Below are 19,846 nucleotides of genomic sequence, written 5' to 3'. Positions count from 1 at the left end.
CCAGGTGCGGGAAGCTGCCTGTGGTGAGGGCCTGGAAGCAAGTGAGCCCTGGGGCCGCTGGCCTTCCTCCTGGACAGAGAAGGCAGTAGAGTGGCCCAAGGGGGAGTACACGACCGGCCGGGAGACTGCGGGGAATGAGAATGTCCTGACTTGACCCCCGTCTCCATGTGGGCGACCCTGAGCAGCGCCGGCCTGGGTGTCGGATGGGGACCACAGGGCTGGGCTGTAATGCCGTCACTGCCCACAGCGAACTTGGGGCTGACGTGTGAGCTTGCTGCCTGCTCAGCCCACTCGGGGGTGGAGGGGAGTGTGCAGCCCTGCTGGCCTGACTCGTGCCGCCTGTCTGCCAGCTGTTCCAGAAGTGTTGCCTGGTCCAGAGGATCCTGGAGGCCTGGGAAGCCAATGACCACACACAGTAAGGACCACTGGGGCTCGGCGTGGGGCTCCAGGGCTGCCACGGAGGGTTTGTTTTCAAGGAAGGGTCCCACCGCTGTGGGAGCAGCTGCAGTGCTGCTGGCGAGGCTGGGGCGCAGGGCAGGGTAACGCGGCCTGGGCTGTGGTCCTGGTCCTGCTCCTCGCGGCCTGCACACCCCAGCCCCTGGCTCCGTGGGCCCCTCACCCTCTTCCTCCCCTGCCCGTCCATCAGCGGAGACCCCAATCTTGTGCCTGCACTGTGTCCCGAATCCTCCCACGTCCCCATCCCAGCCTCCAGCCACTTCTCTTACTGAAGCCTCAAACCCGTGAAAGAGCATCTGGGCCACTTTCTGCTTCCTTCTTGCCCCATCTGCCCTCTTGTTGCATGATAAGCTGGTATCTTTCTGAAACCAGCAGGTGGTGTCACTTCCTGCTTGAAAGTCTTGACTGCCCAGGTCCCTGGTGTGACTGCAGGGTCCAGTGGGCAGCCCTGGCCCCCCTGTGCTCCTACTCTGCCCTACCAGGGGCTGCTCTGGGCAGGTGGGGAGAGCTCTGCGACCTCACCTAGTTCATCCCTTCTGTCCTGCTGTTACTGAATCCACACATCTGCGTCCGCTCCCAAGGAGCAACAAGCAAGATGGGGCCGGTGTGCATAGTGCCCAGGGGGTCCTGTGCCGAATCTGCTCCTGTGTGTTCTGCGTGTTGGTGCACACATGTGTGTGCCTGTGTCGGGGGGGCTCACGGCTGTCACCGAGTGGCCCCTGGGCCACAGTAAGCCGTGGGCGGGCGTGGGCGCCCGGGTGCCTGCAGGCCGCGGCCTCGGCGCAGTCCTCTGCGACCTGGACAGCTGCCCACAGGCCTCCACCCTCAGCCCCGCTTCACCTCTGGGCCAGTTCCGCCCGGTCTCTCCTGACCCCCCTCCTCTGCCGGGTGGGCCCACCGACTGAGGACCACCTTCGCTTCCTCTCTGGTTGTCGTCAGGCTCTGAGGAGAGAGAACACTGCTGAAAGCAAGTGCTGTCCACTCTGGGATTCAAGGGCTGTGATTCTGTAACAGACGTGCGGAAGTCTTACATCTGATGCTCTTCCTAGTGCATCAGGGATCTGAAAACTTGCTGTTCTGTTGGGTCCTGTGTGGGAGAGATGAGAAGTTGAGGGAGAGCCATGTGTTTGCGGCCGTGTGGGACGTGCATGTGGACGGGAGCCAGGCCACTGCCCCTGCTGCCCTGCCCACTCCCGGGTCCTGGGTCCATCCTCGGTCTTCTCTGGGGGCTCGGGACGTGCTTGGTCAACACTCGCAGCCCCAACTGGGCGCGGGTCTGCAGGCCTGTGGTCTGCGCAGAGTGGGAGCAGCGAATGCCCATCCCACTTCTAGGCGGGGAGTGGAGTGACGCTGGTGCGGACCAGGTGCTCCAAAAATAAGCAGTCTGCAGGCGAGGCCACGAGACAGATTCGCAGGGCAGTGGGGGCCGCGGGGAGGAGGCCCGCGGGAGGCTGCAGAGCCGAGGCCGGGCCGGGTGGAAGCACCGCAGAGAAGGGCCGGCAGCAGCCCTGACGCCACCCTCTCTTTCAGGGCAGCGGGTGGCATGAGGCGCGGGAACATGGGCCATCTCACGCGGATCGCCAACGCAGTGGTGCAGAGCCTGGAGGGGGGCCCCGTGCAGACCCAGGTCAGCGAGGTCCTCCGAGGTGAGCGCCTCCAGGCCCAGGTGTCGCTACTCGAGGTGCCCTGCCCCTGCCCTCGGCCCCTCAGTGGACGGGACCAGCACTGGTACCAGGCACTTGGCCCACCTTCCCACGGGGGCTGTCCTGTCAGCTGGGCCTGGGCCTGGGCGGCAGTTTCCCCTGTGCCCTGGACCACCCGCGCCTGCCCGAACGCCTGCACTCCTGCCCCACCGTCCGGCTCTTCTCTGAGCTCGTGGCTCATCTGGGGAGCCTGGCGAGGGGGCCTCTGTGTCCTGAGAGCGGCCGCAGGGGCTGAGCAGAGGCCCCCCTGGCCAGGCCTTCTCTCCCTCATACCCCCCGGGCCTCCTCGTCGCGATCCGGGGCCCCGACCGGGGGGCCACCGCCCACGCCCCCTACCAGCCCTCGCACATCCTGGGCACCCAGTCTGCAGCTCCCAGGCACTGGGCTTTCTGGCCTGAGCTGGGGAGAGCCCGAGGGGTCTCGGTTCAGATGGAAGAAGGCGGGCAGCTTAGAAGGGTCTGTGTGGCCTCTTGGGGAGGAGCAGCACGTGCTAGGGTGACAGGAGGGGCATGCGCTCGGGGCAGCCTGAGGGTGATGGACAGTGGCGGCCCACAGAGCACTTGGGGGCTCATGCTGGTCTCACAGCCAAGACAGTTCGTCCCCCGTGCTGTGTGGGGGCCTGAGGACAGGGCTGGCCAAGGGGGAGGGGGGCGCGTGTGCTCAGTGAACAGCGAACGGGAGTGAGCACTGTCTGAGGGGCCCCTGAGTGCTGAGTGTGCTGTCGGGGTGGGGTGGTCCCCATCCCTTCTGGGGGCCGTGGTGCCCTGAGCCCGGGGCAGGCAGGGGAGGTGCTGGGCCTGTCCCTGTCCTGGGCTGGGGAAGCTGCCCCGCAGACGTCCAGTTGGTCGTGCAGGGGGCGTGGCCTCCGTGGCCCCCCGCCCCCGTGCCCTTGCCTAGTTGCCCCATGGTGACCTTGGCCGTGGCCCCTGTGGTCCCGGGGCAGCTGTGAGCCAGGAGGCTCGGGGGGCTGCTCTCGGTCGGTGGTGTCTGGGCTGGGGTCTGGCCCCCAGCCCGTCGGCACCTGTGCGCACCCGGGACGGCCCGGTGTGGGGTTGGGGGCGAGCGTGAGGCTCTCTCCTTCTGGACTGTGAATGTCTCTGGGCTCCGACCTCCCCAGAGAAACAGACACACCCAGGCCTGCTGGGTTGGGCCTGTGAGGCCAAGAGGGACGTGACTGTGCTCCGTGGTTCCTGTGTCCCCCGGGGCTCCCCGGTCGGCCCGTGAGCCCTCGCGGGACCAGGATGCAGCCGCTGGCTCCGTCTCAAGGGCTCACCGGGCAGCCTTCCGCGCAGGGCTACCCTCGGACTGCCGCGGGCGCTGGGAGAGCTTTGTGGAGGAGACGCTGACGGAGGCCAACCGCAGGAACGCGGTGGACCTGGTGAGCAGGCCCCAGGCCGGCCGGGCAGAGCGCTGTCCTCCCCCCGGTCCCTGCCCGCCCTGGGCTCGCTGGACTCCTGGTGCCCGAGGCCTGGTGCGCCCTGCGTGGGGAGGGTGGGTCGGCGCGGCCCCGGACGCCGGCTCATGCCCACCCACCCTGGCCGTTGCAGGTTAGCACCCACCATCTTCACCCCTCGAGTGAAGACGAGGACATGGAGGGCGTCTTCCCTAATGAGCTGTCCCTTCAGCAGGTGCGTGAGGCCAGGCCCCCTCATCCCCACACTCTCGGCGGCGCTTCGGCCTCGAGAGTGTCCTGCCCGCGTCACCAGAGCCTCGGGTGGGACCGGGGGAGGCGCTCATCCCCGCGCTCCTGCAGGGGGCGCAGCCTCACCCTCCTCTGCTTAGGGGGCGCCCCCAGGGCCACTTGACATTGATGAGACCCTTGGGGACGTGGTAGGCGAATGGAAAGTTAGAGTCACAGGCTGTTTGGACGTGGCTGCCTGTGGGCGCCCAGCCGAGAGGACAGGGCCTGGGAGAAGCCACTGAAGTAGCAGGGGGTTTCCTGAGAGCAGCCGGGGTCCTGTCGCCCAGGCTTTCTCCGAGTACCAGGTCCAGCAGATGACGGCCACCTTCGTGGACCAATTTGGCTTCAGTGACGAGGAGTTTGCTGAGCAGGACGACAGCGTCAAGTGAGCCCAGTGGGACGTGCCCACCTGCCCCACCCTCCTGCCTTTGGGAGGGAGCCAGGCTCTGCTCGGTGTGACCAGGTCCCTGGCCTGTGGCTCAGCCCTGCCTGGCCTTTGGGGCCATCACACCACTTCCTCAGCTGGAAGCCACATGTGACCCAACGGCCTGGAGACGCCCTCTGGGGAGGCAGAGCAGCCGGGTGGGGAGTCACCCCTGGCCGCCCATCCAGAGGTGGGGGAGGGGAGCCCGTGCACCCACCCGGGCTTGGCCTGCAGCCCTGGCCCCCCGCCCCTGCCTTTGCCTCCCTTGGTGGGCTGCCTCCTCCTTCTCTCCCTCTTGGTGGGACTTGACGGCGTCCCTGTTGTCCTCGCAGCGCCCCATTTGACAGGATCGCGGAGATCAACTTCAGCGTCGACGCTGACGAGGACAGCGTGAGTCCCGTGGGTGCCCCTTGGGGGTGGCCGGGTGTGGGGGCCATGTGGCCCACGTGTGCTCTCCTGCAGCCCGGTGCCACTCTGTTTGAGGCCTGCTGCAGTGACCACATCCAGCCCTTCGACGAGGACGACGACCTCTGGGAGGAAGAGGAGACACACTGTGTGGCCCGAGTGACCAGAGCCAGGTGGGCCAGGTGGGCCTGGGCGCCACACGGGCACCAGCCCTGTCTCAGCCGTGCCATGGCGCCCGGGGCGGGCGGGAAGGGCTGCTCTGACCATGGGTCTCCCCCCAGATTCGGGGGCCCTCACGCTTCAGAGAGCTGCCGGAAGGACGGCCCGGAGCGCCGAGGTCAAGGTGGGGAGGAGAGCTCGGAAGCAGACGGGGACGGGGCTCGGGCGGGCGCCCTTCGGGCTGCCGTCCAGAAGGAAGGTCCTTGTGTTGAGGGTGGCTCAGAAGGTAGATGATGGGGCCACAGGGTGCGGGCCGGGCAAGGGGCTTGGGCGGGAACATGGGGGACAGAGGATTTGGTGCCCTGGCCTGTGTGTGTGTGTGGCTGGGCTGCCGTGGGCCTGATGCCCACTGACCCCCCCGGCACACACTTTCAAATATGCTCCTATGCCCCTGACTGTGGTGACGCTCAGCCCTTGGTCTCCCGCCCTGTCACAGTCACTCGTGGCCACGCCGTCACGGCTAGAGGCGGGTGTGCCCCAGTACCGTGGGGGAAGGCACACCCGCACCACTGCTGTGGGGCCTGGACACCACGTCTCCCCCAGCAGGCGCCCCGTGGACGGTGTCTGATGAGCCGGTGAATTCCACGGCCTCGGGCCTGGCCCCGGCAGTGGCGATGGACGTGGGTTCCAGTGTGTGGGCGGCCAGCGCGCCCAGCGCCTCGGCTGCAGAGGAGAGAGGCTGGGCCAAGTTCGCCGACTTCCAGCCATTCTGCTGGTAAGGCGGGGCTGGGGCGGGGGGCGGCCCCGGCTGCCTGGCGGCCGGGTCTCCTGGGCGTGGGCTCAGAGTTGGCCTTGTCTGCAGCTCTGAGTCGGGGCCCAGGTGCAGCTCCCCCGTGGACAGAGGTCATGGCGATGCCCAGGGTGGCCTGAACCGGGGCCCAGAGAGAACCCGTGAGTAGGGGCGGCCCCAGGGGCAGGGGGGCGGGAGAGGGAGGCCAAGACCTCGGGGCCGCCGTGTTGCCCTGGTGATGCTGGGGTTGGCGCCACGTGCGGGGACTGGAGTGGGTGTGTGGAAGGGGCAGGGCCCCGGCTCCAGGCACAGGACGGCCGGCGAGGCCCTTGGGCTGGCCTCAGCGCACAGGTCCGAACAGCCCACACCCGTCTGTGTTGCCAGGACCCCCGGCAGAGCCTGTCTCCCCAGGCCCGGCCGCCTTCTAGGTGTGGATCACACGTGTGCGCCGTGCCACCCCAGTGCTTGTCCTAGGACCTGTTTAGGGCCCTGGCCCTGAGCTCCCTGTCAGATGGGCTTGGAAGCCCCCCCAGGGTATCAGGGCCACACGGGGAGGGACTTGGAAGCCACAAGGCTGAGTGGTGGCCCTCCCTGCAGGGAGGACCGTTCCTCCTGAAGTTCCTGTGAATTCACAGATGCACGTGTGCATGGCACACGCACGCGGCAGGGGGTGTGGGGGACAGGTCTGTCGCCAGTTGCAGGCTGAAGTTCTCGCGTGCGCTGTACCGGTCCCTCTGTCCTCACCTGGTGTCGCCGGCTCCCTGTGTTGCAGCTGGCCCGGCCGCTCCGGGTGCCTGGAACGCATGTGTTGCCAGAAAGGCGCCCCTGGTGGCCTCCAGCGGCCGCGAGGACAAGCAGAAGGTGGCTGTCGCCTCGGAGGCCGTTAGGATGGGCCCCGGTCGGGAGGCCCCCCCGCCGCCTGTGTTCGTCCCCAGGTGAGCAGGACAGGCTGGGTGGGGGGCCCCCGGGTGCACACGGAGGTCTGGCTGTCCCCAGCACTCCGCTGGCCTGGGAGCAGGCCGACCCTCCTGCCCTGGTGGCCCCGTGGCTCCTTGGAGGCCAGCTTTGGACAGGAGGGACACCGCTTCGTCCAAGTGGAAGCTGGGGTGGTCGTTGAGACAGCACGGGACTAGCCCATCTCAGGCCGCATCAGAGAGAATGGCCAGGCTTTGGGGGTTCCGGGTGGGCTCTGGAGCTGCCGCTCTCCTGGGGCGGGTGCCTAGTCCCAGACTTGCGCCCGCCTCAGCCGGGTGTCTCGGACGCACATGTCCATCACGCTGGACCGGTAGGACGGGGGTGTCTCGGGACTGTGCTTGGGGCCCTGACCCGGGTCGTCCTCCCTGCAGGCTTGGCCCGCGCACCCCACCCCTGCGCCCAGGGGGAAGGTCCAGGCCTCTGGGATCAGCTGGTGGACACATGCCTCCTGGTTGGGTGGGTGGGGCGGGTGGGCAGCGTGAGGAACCGCGTGTGGTGAAGACGGAACGGGGCAGGAGGGCTGGTGAGACGTGAGGGAGAAGGTGGTGCTGGGGTCAAGGCCTGAAGGGGCTGGCAGGGCCCGGGGGGCCAGGCCAGACCCCCACGAGGGGACGAGGAGCAGAGAGTGACGGTGCTGTTCCTGTGAGGTCCCCACCCAGTGACCCTGGAGCGTCCCTGCTGATGCTGGGGGTCCAGTCCAGCTCCCAGGACCCCAGGGCGCGCCTGTCCCCGCTGGCGCCCTGCGCTGGGGCTCGCGGCAGTGGGCACAGCCTGGAGGGAGCAGGGTCAAGCTGCGCAGTGCGTGTCGGGGGAGGCGCGGTTCACGCCGCCGCTGCAGGGTGGCGCGAGCTTGACGCCTGGGCCCAGGGAGAACCTCAGCGCTGGGGTAAAGGTGCACACGCGGCTCCCAAACGGTTTGATTCCTTCTTGAAGCTTAGAGTCATCGAAATTCTTAAAACCTTTTCCTCTTCCTAACTCCCCATTCCCCCAAAAACCCACCCGGCTCCAAGAAGCAGTTGATGTTCTGAAAGCAAGCCTTCTGGTTCTCGGGGTGGTCTTCGCGCAGCCTGCGGTCTTCACAAGCCTTGGGCCATTGTGGGTGGACACGCGGGGCTTGTCTCCAGGCTCTGCCCTCACTGGCTCACAAGGGTCAGTGCCAGGCTGGAGGAGACGTCACACAGCAGAAGCAGGCGCTGGGCTGGTGGGGGGACCATGGGCTTGCTCTCCGGGCCCCAGACCAGAGCTGAGTGCCAGGGCTGGGTGTCCCGAGGCCGCCTGCCTCCTGCTCTCAGCCTTTCTAGGTGTGGGCGGGAGTGTTGTGGACAGACGTGGCCTGAGAGGTGTCCAGGGAAGGGCCCTGGGCCTGTGTGGTCCACAGAGTGGTGAGGGAGGGTTGCTGGGAGCACCTAGGCGGCATGTTCCAGACTGGGGTGGGGGTGTGGCGAGGGCCGTCTGGAGGGGGCCGAGGGGGATGGGATGCCCGGGATGAGTGCTGCTGGGGAGGAGGCTCAACGCTTTGGTGGACTGACAGGCGGTCTCTGGCGTGTTTGGAACTTGGGGTGGCAGAAGGGCCTGCGCCACTCTGCAGGGTGGAGCCCCACCGGAGGTGGTCCAGTAACCGGAGCCTGTCGGCCACGCAGGGCTGAGTGCGCCACCAGCACGCCTCCAGACCTGGCCTCCCTTGCGCCTGTGGAAGTGACCTCTGCCCCAGTCAGGGCCGTCCTCCCCGAGGCTGCCGTGGCGGCCACCACAGTACCAGGCAACGCCAGCCCCGCCCCAGCCACCCCAGCAGTCTCTCCTGTGCTGGCCGCGGCCGTCACCCCTGCAGCCCCAGCTGGCCCAGCTGTCTCCACAGCGGCCACCCTGGGGACGGTGACAAAGGACAGGTGAGCAGGTCGGACCAGGGGAGGGGCTGGGTGGGGACCCTTGCCCTGAGCGACTCCTACCCACCCCCGCAGGCAGACTGACGGGCCGCCGCCCGCGGGAGCCGCCTTAAATGGCCTCGTGTGATGCTGCCGCCGCCCAGCCTTGGCACCCCAACCAAGAAAACTACCTGGTGACGCAGTTTGTCTTTTTTAATTTAATTTAATTTAATTTTAAAATAAATGCTGCATTGGTAAAGCTGGCAGTTGGAACCAGTCAGACGGCCCAGCCTGCATTTCTCCTGCCTGACTCCGGGTGGGCCTTGAGGGTCCAGCCCCACGCACAGCAATAAGGCCTCAGACAGGGGCTCTGCCTGCGCCACAGGCTCTGAGCCTGTTTTTATCCATTTTTTAACAAATGCGGATAGAGCCACGTGTTTGCACTTTTTAATCTAGCGCAGGAGAGGGTCTCCTAGGCTCTGGGGACAAATGTGGGTCTGGAGCTGGGCTGGCCAGGCAGGGTTTTAGCTGCCCGGTGGCCCTGGGAGCTGGCCTTGAGCCAGGCTGCAAACTTGACTGCCTTAAAAAAACAAACAAGCCCCCCGCAGCCTGGCAGGCTGTCCACAGTGGGCAGTGGGGGGCGCCTGGCAGGAGCTGGCCACAGGCGTGCAGGACGGGGTGTGGAGGGCCCAGCAGTGCCCGGGCGTGGGGGGCTACCCTGCACCTGCCGGGAAGGGCGGGGTATCTCATGTTACTGTTCTGATGATCTGACAGGGCACCCAGACCCCACGACTCCCAATAAAAGTTGTTATTCTCACCGACAGACCCACGTATTGTTACGCTGCGGGCCCTGGATCCCCAACCTGGCTGGCAGCAGGGGTCGTCTGCTGCCCCCGGGCCCGTCTTTGAGTCAACTCCTGAGTAAAGACCGAGCTTTTTTTTCTTTGTGAAACGAGCTCTGCCTGGAGGTTGAGTCTCGGGCAGGAACCCCAAACCCACAGGTTCCTGGGCAACAGGAACATCGGCCCGGCGGCTGTCCGTGGGCCCAGGGAGGACCTGGGTGAGCCCCGCCTTGGCGCCCACTGACGGGTGCCGCTGTTGGCCGGGCCCCCCGCACCACCAGCCCCTCTGACCAGGAGCTGTGGCCGCCACCCCGACCACTCTGGGATGTTCTCCCAGCCTCCGCGGTGCCACATTCCACCCCACACACCCCCCACCTGCTGCCCACCCAGCCCTGCCCCGCCCCGCCCCTGGTTGGCACCCGTTGCGAGTGAGGCCCTAGCCTGGGTGGGACTCACGTCTGAATGGGAGAGTGACCCGCGTTACAGCCAAGACTGGGGCCGGGTGAGGATGGTCAGGACCCCAGGGGAGAGGCAGAGGCAGGCTTTTGGAGCAAAGTGCCCATAGTGGAGGCCGTCGGGTCCTTGGGGACCCACCTCCCCATACATAAGCCCCCCATGTCAAGCCCTCCAGCACCCTTGCTCTCCAGAGAGCCCACCCTCTTTGGTGTTGTCTCCCCCTCCTCAGGCCCCATCCCACTGACTGACTCTCATCTGACCAGGGGAGAACCAGCACGTCTGGACTCCGGACAGCTTCCTGGGGGCCACCTCCCCTGTACCCACTTCTTCACAACACACACACCTCTAGGGGGCGCCTTCTGCACCAGCCCCAGGATCGCCTCTGAGGCCTGGAGGGATGGGTGGCCGGGCACCAAGCAGAAGCCTGGTGATGCTGGCCCCCGCCACCCACCCCGGCCCCAGGACACGGAGGAGACGCAGGCGTGCGGTGTGTCATTAGCGCTCTTTATAGACTCTGGTTCTAGGAACAGGTTGTCTGCGGCTGGCCGGCCGGGGCCAGCACGTTGACAGGGCGGGAGGGGGGATATTTACAGGCCCACCGCGAGGGCTGTACCGTGGCTGCTCCCGGCGGGTGCTCAGCCAGGGCTCCAAAATAAGTTAGAGCTGGCCGGGCGGGGCGGGGCGGGGCGGGGTGGGGGCGGGGGCTGTACACACATTTGGGGGCGGGGCCTCAATACTGTCAAGGGCGGGGGCTGTAAACATGGCCGGGGGGCCCTGCCCACCCCTAGTGGTCTGTAACGACTGGACGCAGAGCCGCCCAGCAGGGCCGGGCTCAGGCGTCCGACAGGCAGCTCTGGATCTGGTCCACCCACTGCTGGGCTGACGGCACGTCCTGGGCACAGAAGTTGTAAACACGACGCGTCGTCTTCACCTGGGGACACGGGACACTGACTCCACGGCCCCACGCGGGCTGCCTCCCCCCCCCCCCCGCGCCCCCCCCGTCCCCCAGCCGCAGCTCACGTCAAAGAAGGCCTTCTCGTCCACGGTCTTGGGGGCACCCAGAGTGGGAGTGCCAGGCGCCACGGCCTCCACCTCCGCCAGGTCGATGAAGCCCTTGCACTCCGTGTCCACTCGGTGGTCGTAGTAGCGCAGCTGAGCAGGGCAGGAGGTCAGGGTAGGGCTCCCTCAACTCCCTACCCCTGCCGGCCCACTGACCACTCACCTGGTGCTTAGTCTTGTCCAGCACAAACCAGCGGGCCTTCCAGGGCTTCATGAAGGCCCCCTTCTTGTACAGGGTGCCCTCATAGGACCTGCGTTTGCAGAAGAACCAGCCAGAACAGCCATCAGGGCCCGGCAACGGCCCCGCCTCGCCAGCCCCGCCAGCCCCAGCAGCAAGACCGAGGTCCCTGTCCCCAGACCGACCCAAGCCCGGAGCACTGGGCAAGGGAACACGAAGAAGCCTGGGGTTGTTCCCAGAAAGGACCCCCTCATGCCCGTCACAGCACAGACACTTCGGGAGGGTCCCACACCAGAGCCTCAGGGTCTCAGGGAAACAGCCCTACGTGCAGAGCAGGGACCCCTGACACGGAGCAGGCAGGTCTGGGGAGGCGACTGCGGCAACGTGGCCCCTCCAGGCCCAGAGGGTGGCATGCAGCCTGCCGGGCCCCAGCCTCTGCTGGAAGCTGCCCCAACCTCACTGGGCACTTGGCCCACCCTCACAGGTATCCCATGGTCCCTGTCCCTCTCCTCCTCCGCAGCCACCGTGGCCTGGCTGTGGTCACCAGTTCTATATCCCAAACCCCTTCGAAGCCCACCTGCTTCTCCCCAGTAATGGTCACAGCTTAGGCTCAGGCCACCATCATGGCCTCCCCCGCAAATCAGTCCACCTAAGAAATAACTAGAAGCTCCCCAAAGACACCTGCCCCCCACCCATCTGAGAATTGCCTGGGACCCCAGTTGAGTCCCTCTAGCTCAGAGGTGTCCGTGGTGCAGAGAGAGCTGCTTCTCACACCTGTTCTCGCTCTCAGCTGTCTGGAACTGGCTGTACAGGGTGCTGGTGCTGCGGCGGGCTGCCTGGCGGGAGCCGGATGCAGTTGAGCCGCTGCTCTGGTCGCTGTCCAGACTGAGGCTCAGGGTGGAGCCCACGGGTCCCTCCTGCAGGTACACACCCAGCGAGCGGCGGTGGTGGGGCACACTGGACACCAACAGGGAGCTGGGGGTGCCCTGGGGGCAGGAGGGTGGGCCCGTGTCAGGGGGGTGGCCTCCACCTCCTCCTGGCAGCAAGCCCACCCCAGCCCCCCACACCCACCCCCGCTCACACGTCCGTCTTGCCGGCCTTCAAGGCGCTGGGCAGCTTTCACCCGATCCCAGGCGTCCTTCCAACGCTCAGGGGGTCGGCCCAGCTCTGTCTCCAGCCGCTGCAGCTCCTGGAGAAGAATCAGTGAGAGATGACGCAGAAGAAAGTACCCAGACTAGAACACGAAAGGATAAAAGGATGGAAGATGTACGAAAGGAGACAGGGAAAAGATCTAACGAATGTATAACTGTTGTCCAGGAGGAGGAGGAGGAGGAGGCAAGGGGGAGGGATTGGGCAAAATCAGTATTTGGAGACAACAGTTGAAGAGACATAAAAAATATAATCAAGGGACTTCCCTGCTGGCGCAGTGGTTAAGAACCCACCTGCCAATGCAGGGGACACGGGTTCGAGCCCTGGTCCGGGAAGATCCCACATGCCGCGGAGCAACTAAGCCCGTGCGCCACAACTACTGAGCCCACGTGCCTACAGCCCGTGCTCCGCAACAAGAGAAGCCACCGCAGTGAGAAGCCCGCGCACTGCGATGAAGAGTAGCCCCTGCTCGCCGCAACTAGAGAAAGCCCGTGTGCAGCAACAAAGACCCAACGCAGCCAAAAATAAATAAATTTAAAAAAAATTATTAGACAAGCAGAACGGCAGGAAAATAAGAAGCATCCTCAGGGGAAAAGTTAAAAGAAACAGATCCAGAAATGAACTAGACACTCAATTAGCATACCAGAAGTTCAAAACAGTTGTTATAAATACATTTAAGATTTAAAGATGGACATAATGGTTGAGCAAATGGGGAATCTCTACAGAAAAGAAAAACTATAAAAAAAAATGGAAACACTAGAGCTGAAAAATACAATATCTAAAGTGGAAAATTCATTAAATAGGCTTAAGAGCACATTAAACATAAGAAAAGAGCAGTAGAGTTGAAAACAATGTAATAGGAATCATAAAAAAAAACTGCAGACAGGAGAGATTGGAGGAAAAAACCAAATACAGCCTCAGTGACCTATCGGGCAAAAAAGTCCCAGAGGAAATGAGGGACAAGATCATGCAGAAAAAACTTTTTAAAGAAACAATGGCCTAGGGACTTCCTTGGTGGTCCAGTGGTTGGGACTCTGCGCTTCCAACACAGGGGGCGTGGATTCGATCCCTGGTCGGGGAACTAGGATCCCACATGCCGCGGGGCACAGACTAAAAAAAAGAAACAATGGCCTAAAATGTACGAAGTTTGATTGAAACTATCATCCCATACATCTAAGAAGCTTAACTCCAAGCAGAACAAACACACAAAAAAAACCATGTGATGGCCAAATTGCTGACACTAAAGATGAAGACAAAACCTTAAAGGTAGTCAAGGAAAAAAAGGGTGATGTTACACACGGTTTACAAGGATAAGAACGAGCACCAACACTCAATCAGAAACAATGCAAGCAGAAAACACTGGAACGACATCTTTAAACTGCCAAGTATAAAAAGCTGTCAACCTAGCATTCTACATCCAAAGAAAACACCCTTTAAAAAATAAAGGCATAGGGCTTCCCTGGTGGCGCAGTGGTTAAGAATCCGCCTGCCAATGCAGGGGACACGGGTTCGAGCCCTGGTCCGGGAGGATCCCACATGCCGTGGAGCAACTGGGCCCGTGCGCCACAACTACTGAGCCTGTGCTCTAGAGCCCGTGAGCCACAACTGCTGAAGCCCACACGCCTAGGGCCTGTGGTCTCTGGCAAGAGACGCCGCCGCAGTGAAAGCCCGCGCACAGCAACAAAGACCCAACGCAGCCATAAATAAATAAATAAATAAATAAATAAATTTAAAAAATAATAATAAATAAAGGCATAGATGCGGAGCAACTAAGCTTGTGTGCCACAACTACTGAGCCTGTGCTCCTAGAGCCCACGAGCCACAACTACTGAAAGCCATGCACCTAGAGCCCGTGCTCCACAGCAAGAGAAGCCACCGCAATGAGAAGCCCGTGCACGGCATCAAAGAGTAGCCCCTGCTCGCCGCAACTACAGAAAGCCCGAGCGCAGCAATGAAGACCCAACGTGGCAATCAATCAATCAATAAATATTCCTTTAAAAAATAAATAAATAAAGGCATAGGAAGAGAAATTAAAGAAACAATCCCATTTACCGTTGCATCAGAAAGAATACAATACCTAGGAATAAACCTAAGGCGGCAAAAGACCTGTACTCCAAAAACTATAAGATGCTGATGAACAAAACTGAAGATGACACAAACAGATGGAAAGATATACTGTGTTCTTGGATTGGAAGAATCAATACTGTTAAAATGACCACACTACCCAAGACAATCAACAGATTCAATGCAATTCCTATTAAATTACAAATGGCCTTTTTCACAGAACTAGAACAAAAAATTTTTAAATTTGTATGGAAACACAAAAGACCCCGAATAGCCAAAACAATCCTGAGAAAGAACAGAGCTGGAGGAATCATGTGCCCTGATTTCAGAATATACTACAAAGCTACAGTAATCAAAACAGTGTGGTACTGGCACAAAAACAGACACAGATCAATAGAAGAGGATAGAGAGCCCAGAAATAAACCCATGAACCTATGGTCAATTAAACTACAACAAAGGAGGCAAGAATATACAATGGAGAAAAAACAGCTTCTTCAATACGTGGTGCTACGTGCTAAAGAATGAAATCAGAACATTCTCTAACACCATATACAAAAATAAACTCCAAATGGATTAAAGGGAATCCCCTGGCAGTCCAGTGCTTAGGACTCCACACTTCCACTGCAGGGGGCACAGGTCTGATCCCTTGTCAAGGAACTATACCACAAGCTGCATGGCGCCACCAAAAAAAAAAAAAAAAAAGGATTAACGATCTAAATGTAAGACTGGATACTATAAAACTCCCAGAGGGAAACATAGGCAGAACACTCTTTGACATAAAGCACAGCAATATTTTTTTGGATCCATCTCCTAGAGTAACAAATAATAACAAAAATAAACAAATGGGACCTAATTAAACTTAAAAGCTTTTGCACAGCAGAGGAAACCATAAACAAAATGAAAAGATAGCCTATGGACTGGGAGGAAATATTTGCAAACAATGCTACGGACAAGAGATTAATTTCCAAAATATACAAACAGCTCACACAGCTTAATATCAAAGAAACAAACAACCCAATCAAAAAATGAGAAGACCTAAATAGACATTTCTCCAAAGAAGACATACAGATGGCCAACAGGCACATGAAAAGATGCTCAATATCACTAATTATTAGAAAAATACAAATCAAAACTATAATGAGGTATCACCTCACACCAGTGAGAAAGTCCATCATAAAAAGTCTACAGGGGAGGGACTTCCCTGGTGGCAGTGGTTAAGAATCTGCCTGCCAACACAGAGGACAAGGGTTCGATCCCTGGCCCGGGAAGATCCCACATGCCACGGAGCAACTAAGCCTGTGCACCACAACTATTGAAGCCCATGCGCGTAGAGCCCGTGCTCTGCAACAAGAGAAGCCACCGCAATGAGAAGCCCACGCACTGCAACAAAGAGCAGCCCCCGCTCACCGCAACTAGAGAAAGCCCACGCGCAGCAACGAAGACCCAACGCAGCCAAAAATAATAAATACATTAAATAAATAAACGTAAATTAAAAAAAAGTCTACAAATAATAAATGCCGAGAGGGAGTGGAGAAAAGGGAACCCTCCTACACTGCTGGTGGGAAGGTAAATTGGTGCAGCCACTATGGAAAACAGTATGGAGGTTCCTCAGAAAACTAAAAACAGAACTACCATATGACCCAGCAATTCCACTCCTGGGCATATATCCAGAAAAAACAAAATCTCTAATTCAAAAAGATAAATGCACCCCCCCCCCAATGTTCATAGCAGCAATATTCACAAAAGCCAAGACAGAAGCAACAGATGAATGGATAAAGAAGATGTGGCGTATTTATACAATGGGATACTACTCAGTCATAAAAAGAATGAAATAATGCCATGTGCAGCAACGTGGATGGACCTAGAGATTATCATACTAAGTAAAGTAAGCCAGACAGAAAAAGACAAATATCATATGATATCACGTATGTGGAATCTAAAAAAATGATATAAATGAACTTATTTACAAAACGGAAATAGACTCACAGACATAGAAAACAAACTTATGGGGGCTTCCCTGGTGGTCCAGTGGTTAAGAATCCGCCTTCCAATGCAGGGAGCACAGGTTCGATCCCTGGTCAGGCAACTAAGCCCATGGGCCACAACTAAAGAGCCCACATGCTCTGGATCCCATGTGCTCTGGAGCCCGCGCACCACAACTAGAGAGAAGCCAGCGGGCCACAAATAAGACCCGACGCAGCAAATAAATAAATAAATAAATAAATAAATAAAAACTTATGGTTACCAAAGGGGATGGCGGGAGGGATAAATTAGGAGTTTGGGATTAACATATACACACTACTATATATAAAACAGATAATCAACAAGGATCTACTGAATAGCACAGCATACCATAGTTAACATCTTGTAATAATCTATAATGGAAAAGACACTATAAAAGGATATATATATATCTGAGTCACTTTGCTATACACCTGAAACTAACACAACATTGTAAATTAACTATACAATAAAAACAGAAATGGTGAAATTAAGGAAAAGAAAAGAAAATGAAGACATTTTCAGGTAAAAAAAAAAAAAGCTGAGGGAATTTGTCACTAGCAGATTTGGATTACAAGAAACATTAAAAGTTCTTCAGGCTAAAGGGAAATGATACAATACCAGATCTACACTGAGAATGAAAAATACTGGGTTGCAGCAAAAAGCATAAAAGCATAGAAGGCTTTTCTCTTGTTTCCTCATTTTTTTAAAACAAAGTTGACCATTTAAAACCACCATAATCCATGCTCTGTGCTGATGTCACAGGTAAAAGTAAAAGGGGTGATGACAAAGGCAGAAGGACAGGAGTGGGCAGTTCCCGTGGGGGGTGTGCAATTCAATCCCAGAGGGGCTGGGACGGCAGTCACTGACAACCACTAAAAATAACACAAAGATACAGCTCAAAAGCCACACAAAGTAGATAACATGGAAAAGTAATACTCAACTGTCAGGAAAAATAACAAAAGGAAGAAAGCAGCAAAAAAAAAAAAAAAAGTCCAATGAAAGATAGAAATGGGTAAGAAGAAGACCTAACCACATGCTGAGTACCATCCAGAAACTCACCTTAACTGTAAAGACAGAGACCAGTCAGAAGTGAAAGCACTCCAGACATCACGCCACACAGACGCTGGCCTAGGGGCACCGACTCCAAGGCCACGAGTAGTACCAGAGATAAGAGGACGGTCCTCTGCTCTCTGTGCTTGTGGATCCCCTTCACCCACAAAACCATGACCCAGGCTCCCCAAACCCTGGGGGGCCAGTGCCTTCAGCCTGGGCCACTGCTGGGCTGTCAAAACCTTGTCACCTGCTTGTTTACACCTCACCACCTCCCCGAGAGGCAGGAATCAGCCTCCCCACTTTCCCCCCAAGGAAGCAGAAGATCAGGATGCTTAGATATCCCTCCAAAGACACCCAGCCAAGGGGTGGGGAGGGGCATGCAAACCTTCCTGTGGTCCGGACCTGAGGCCCCGGGGGAGAACTCCAGCCACCGGACAGCCACCCTCCATGCCACCCCAGCCTCCCCCCAAACCCCAACCCCAAGGGGCTCTTTTCTCTCTTCCGGGGGCCCATGTCCTATTGAATCCTGATTGCTGAGGCTAAGCAGACACGCCCACTAAGTCTGGCAAAGCGAGGGTGAGAGAAGCCTGAACATCAACCCCAAGCTTCCAGGCCCATCTCTCTCTGAAGGGGGAACCACCAGGCAGGAGGGAACCCAGCAGAGCACCGTCCACGTCGGGGGGCGGGGGGGGGGGGGGGCAGGGGCAGGGCCACCGAACTGACGTGCGCTAGGACCCCCTCTCCCCTCTCAGGGGCCACACACACCTCCAGCAGCTGGGAGATGGCGTCGGGCTGGGCTCGGGGGCAGCTGTCGTAGCAGGGCCACACCACCCGGCGCCTGCTCTGGGGGGCACCCCCATCGGGCCGCTCCTCCTCCGGGGGCTCAGGGGGCCCCTGCGCCAGCTCCCAGTCATAGGGGGGGCCCTCGGCCAGCGTCTCCTCGGTGTAGAAGTCCCACACCTTCAGGTTGGACACGTTGCTGTACGGCCGGAGGACCTGGGGGCGGGCCTGGCGTGAGCACCGGAGCACGGAGGGGCCCACCCGCCCCGACCAGGCCCCGGCTCACCTCTGTGTCCTCGGGTGCGTACAGGTAGTTGTAGAACACCGGCGTCCTCTTGCTCAGCCGCTCCACGTACTCCCACACCGAGCGGCAGGCCGGCTGGCCCCGGCGCTCCCCCTTCTCCTCATACAGCAGCCCTGCGGAGGGCAGCGCTGAGCGCGGCCCCACCCCGGCTGCCGACCGCGCCCCCGTGCCCACCGCCCCCGCCCACTGTCCCCCGCCCCTGCCCCCGCCGTACCCAACTCGATGCGTTCGTAGTCCGAGTCCAGCAGGAAGGTCCGGAAGCGGTGGGACGCGTGATGGTAGCCGAGGAACTTGAGGTAGAACGGGCTGAACTCGAACTCCATGGGGAACTGCAGGTGGACCTGTGGGGCGTCAGGAGTCAGCGGCCAGCGGTCAGCACGCACAGCGCCCCCCACCACGGCCGCCCGCTCACCTGGTGCACGCAGTCCAGGAACTGCAGAAAGACTGGCGTGAAGCCACTGCTTTGCCCGGCCAGGGTGTGGGCCCCGCGGTGGCTGAAGCGATGGCCAAAGGACAGCCACTCCTTCTCCACCAGCAGACGGAAGCCCTCCAGGGTGCGGTAGAAGGGGTCCGAGAGCAGCTGCACCAGGGACACCACCTGCCAGCAGCGCCGTGGGTCAGCAGGGCGTGGGGACCTGGCCCAACCACCCCCCCCAACCCCGGCCACTGCGCACCTGAGTGGTGATGTCCCAGCCGTCCTCCAGGCTCACCAGGACAGAGGAGCCCGAGTCCAGGAGCTCCACCACCAGCACCGACACCTGCAGCAGCTTGTGGATCTGCAGGGACCCGCAGCCCCTCAGCACCTCCCAGAGCCTGCGGCCTAAGACTCCAGCACCCAGCCGGGCCCCCAGGACCCACACATCCACAGGAGCGGCGGCCGCGCAGGCCCACGCCAGGGGACACCCCGCGAGGCAGCACAGCCTGGATGGACCCGAAATGCTCTGGCGTGCTTCCTCCCGCCCGGCCGCCCACCCACCCACCCACCCGCCTATCAGCATCTTCTGGGCCTGAAGAGGCGCCCCCTCTCCTTGACGTGCCCAGCCCCACCCTGACAGAGAGCAGAGGTCTCCAACACAGCTGGGCCCTGGCCTCCCTCCCCTGTCCAGGTACCACCACTGGGAAGTGGCCAGCATCCCCTCCTGAAGCCCAATGCTATCAAAAGAGCAAGCCCAGACCCCGCCCACCCATGGCTCTAGGTAAGTGGGGGGCCCGGCCCATTGCATCCCCTCCCCCCGGGTAGCCCTCCACCACGGTGGGGCAGGGGCAGTGGAGAGACCTGGATCAGCCACTCTGAGTCTTCCAGCGAGCACAGGAAGGAGGCTGAACCCGGCTCAGTGGCAGGATAGCCGGGGACACACGCCTTCAGCAGCTTCTTGAAGCTGCCTTTCACCTGCCGCGTCTCGAACACCTCGATGGGCACCAGCTCCCACTGCTGCAGGGGATCTGGCCGTACACCCTGGAGGAAGCCGGCTGTGGTGAGACGCGCCCAGGCCCCGTGCCCC

General features: G+C 60.3%; 2 protein-coding genes across 13 annotated transcripts in view; one reads left to right on the top strand and one right to left on the bottom strand.

Moving 5' to 3' along the window:
* Positions 1 to 9,276, top strand: part of PPP6R2 (protein phosphatase 6 regulatory subunit 2) — a 72,955-nt gene extending 63,679 nt beyond the window's left edge. For 4 of the 7 annotated variants that reach the window (XM_082420768.1, XM_082420769.1, XM_082420774.1 and 1 more), the window contains 13 exons: positions 351 to 415; positions 1,987 to 2,102; positions 3,452 to 3,537; positions 3,707 to 3,787; positions 4,128 to 4,225; positions 4,597 to 4,654; positions 4,727 to 4,851; positions 4,951 to 5,114; positions 5,432 to 5,603; positions 5,691 to 5,779; positions 6,391 to 6,553; positions 8,234 to 8,479; positions 8,552 to 9,276. In XM_082420768.1, coding sequence (XP_082276894.1) covers positions 351 to 415; positions 1,987 to 2,102; positions 3,452 to 3,537; positions 3,707 to 3,787; positions 4,128 to 4,225; positions 4,597 to 4,654; positions 4,727 to 4,851; positions 4,951 to 5,114; positions 5,432 to 5,603; positions 5,691 to 5,779; positions 6,391 to 6,553; positions 8,234 to 8,479; positions 8,552 to 8,603 — 1,515 coding nt within the window. In that variant the 3' untranslated portion in view covers positions 8,604 to 9,276. The remainder of the gene's footprint in view (positions 1 to 350; positions 416 to 1,986; positions 2,103 to 3,451; positions 3,538 to 3,706; positions 3,788 to 4,127; positions 4,226 to 4,596; positions 4,655 to 4,726; positions 4,852 to 4,950; positions 5,115 to 5,431; positions 5,604 to 5,690; positions 5,780 to 6,390; positions 6,554 to 8,233; positions 8,480 to 8,551) is intronic. The other 3 variants (XM_082420772.1, XM_082420771.1, XM_082420770.1) reach the window with 3 other exon arrangements.
* Positions 9,277 to 10,243: 967 nt separating this feature from the next.
* Positions 10,244 to 19,846, bottom strand: part of SBF1 (SET binding factor 1) — a 28,691-nt gene continuing 19,088 nt past the window's right edge. For all 6 annotated transcript variants that reach the window (XM_082420762.1, XM_082420765.1, XM_082420764.1 and 3 more), the window contains 11 exons: positions 19,621 to 19,800; positions 19,019 to 19,120; positions 18,757 to 18,942; positions 18,559 to 18,685; positions 18,327 to 18,457; positions 18,026 to 18,256; positions 12,072 to 12,179; positions 11,765 to 11,976; positions 10,976 to 11,063; positions 10,774 to 10,905; positions 10,244 to 10,684 (listed from right to left, as the gene is read on the bottom strand). In XM_082420762.1, the coding sequence (XP_082276888.1) occupies positions 10,586 to 10,684; positions 10,774 to 10,905; positions 10,976 to 11,063; positions 11,765 to 11,976; positions 12,072 to 12,179; positions 18,026 to 18,256; positions 18,327 to 18,457; positions 18,559 to 18,685; positions 18,757 to 18,942; positions 19,019 to 19,120; positions 19,621 to 19,800 (1,596 nt within the window). In that variant the 3' untranslated portion in view covers positions 10,244 to 10,585. The remainder of the gene's footprint in view (positions 10,685 to 10,773; positions 10,906 to 10,975; positions 11,064 to 11,764; positions 11,977 to 12,071; positions 12,180 to 18,025; positions 18,257 to 18,326; positions 18,458 to 18,558; positions 18,686 to 18,756; positions 18,943 to 19,018; positions 19,121 to 19,620; positions 19,801 to 19,846) is intronic.

The sequence above is a fragment of the Balaenoptera physalus genome (genome assembly GCF_965194825.1).
Source record: "Balaenoptera physalus genome assembly, chromosome: 13".
NCBI classification, from domain to species: Eukaryota; Metazoa; Chordata; class Mammalia; order Artiodactyla; family Balaenopteridae; genus Balaenoptera; species Balaenoptera physalus.
Note: the sequence above shows the minus strand (reverse complement) of the source record. Positions and strands in the feature narration are given on the sequence as shown.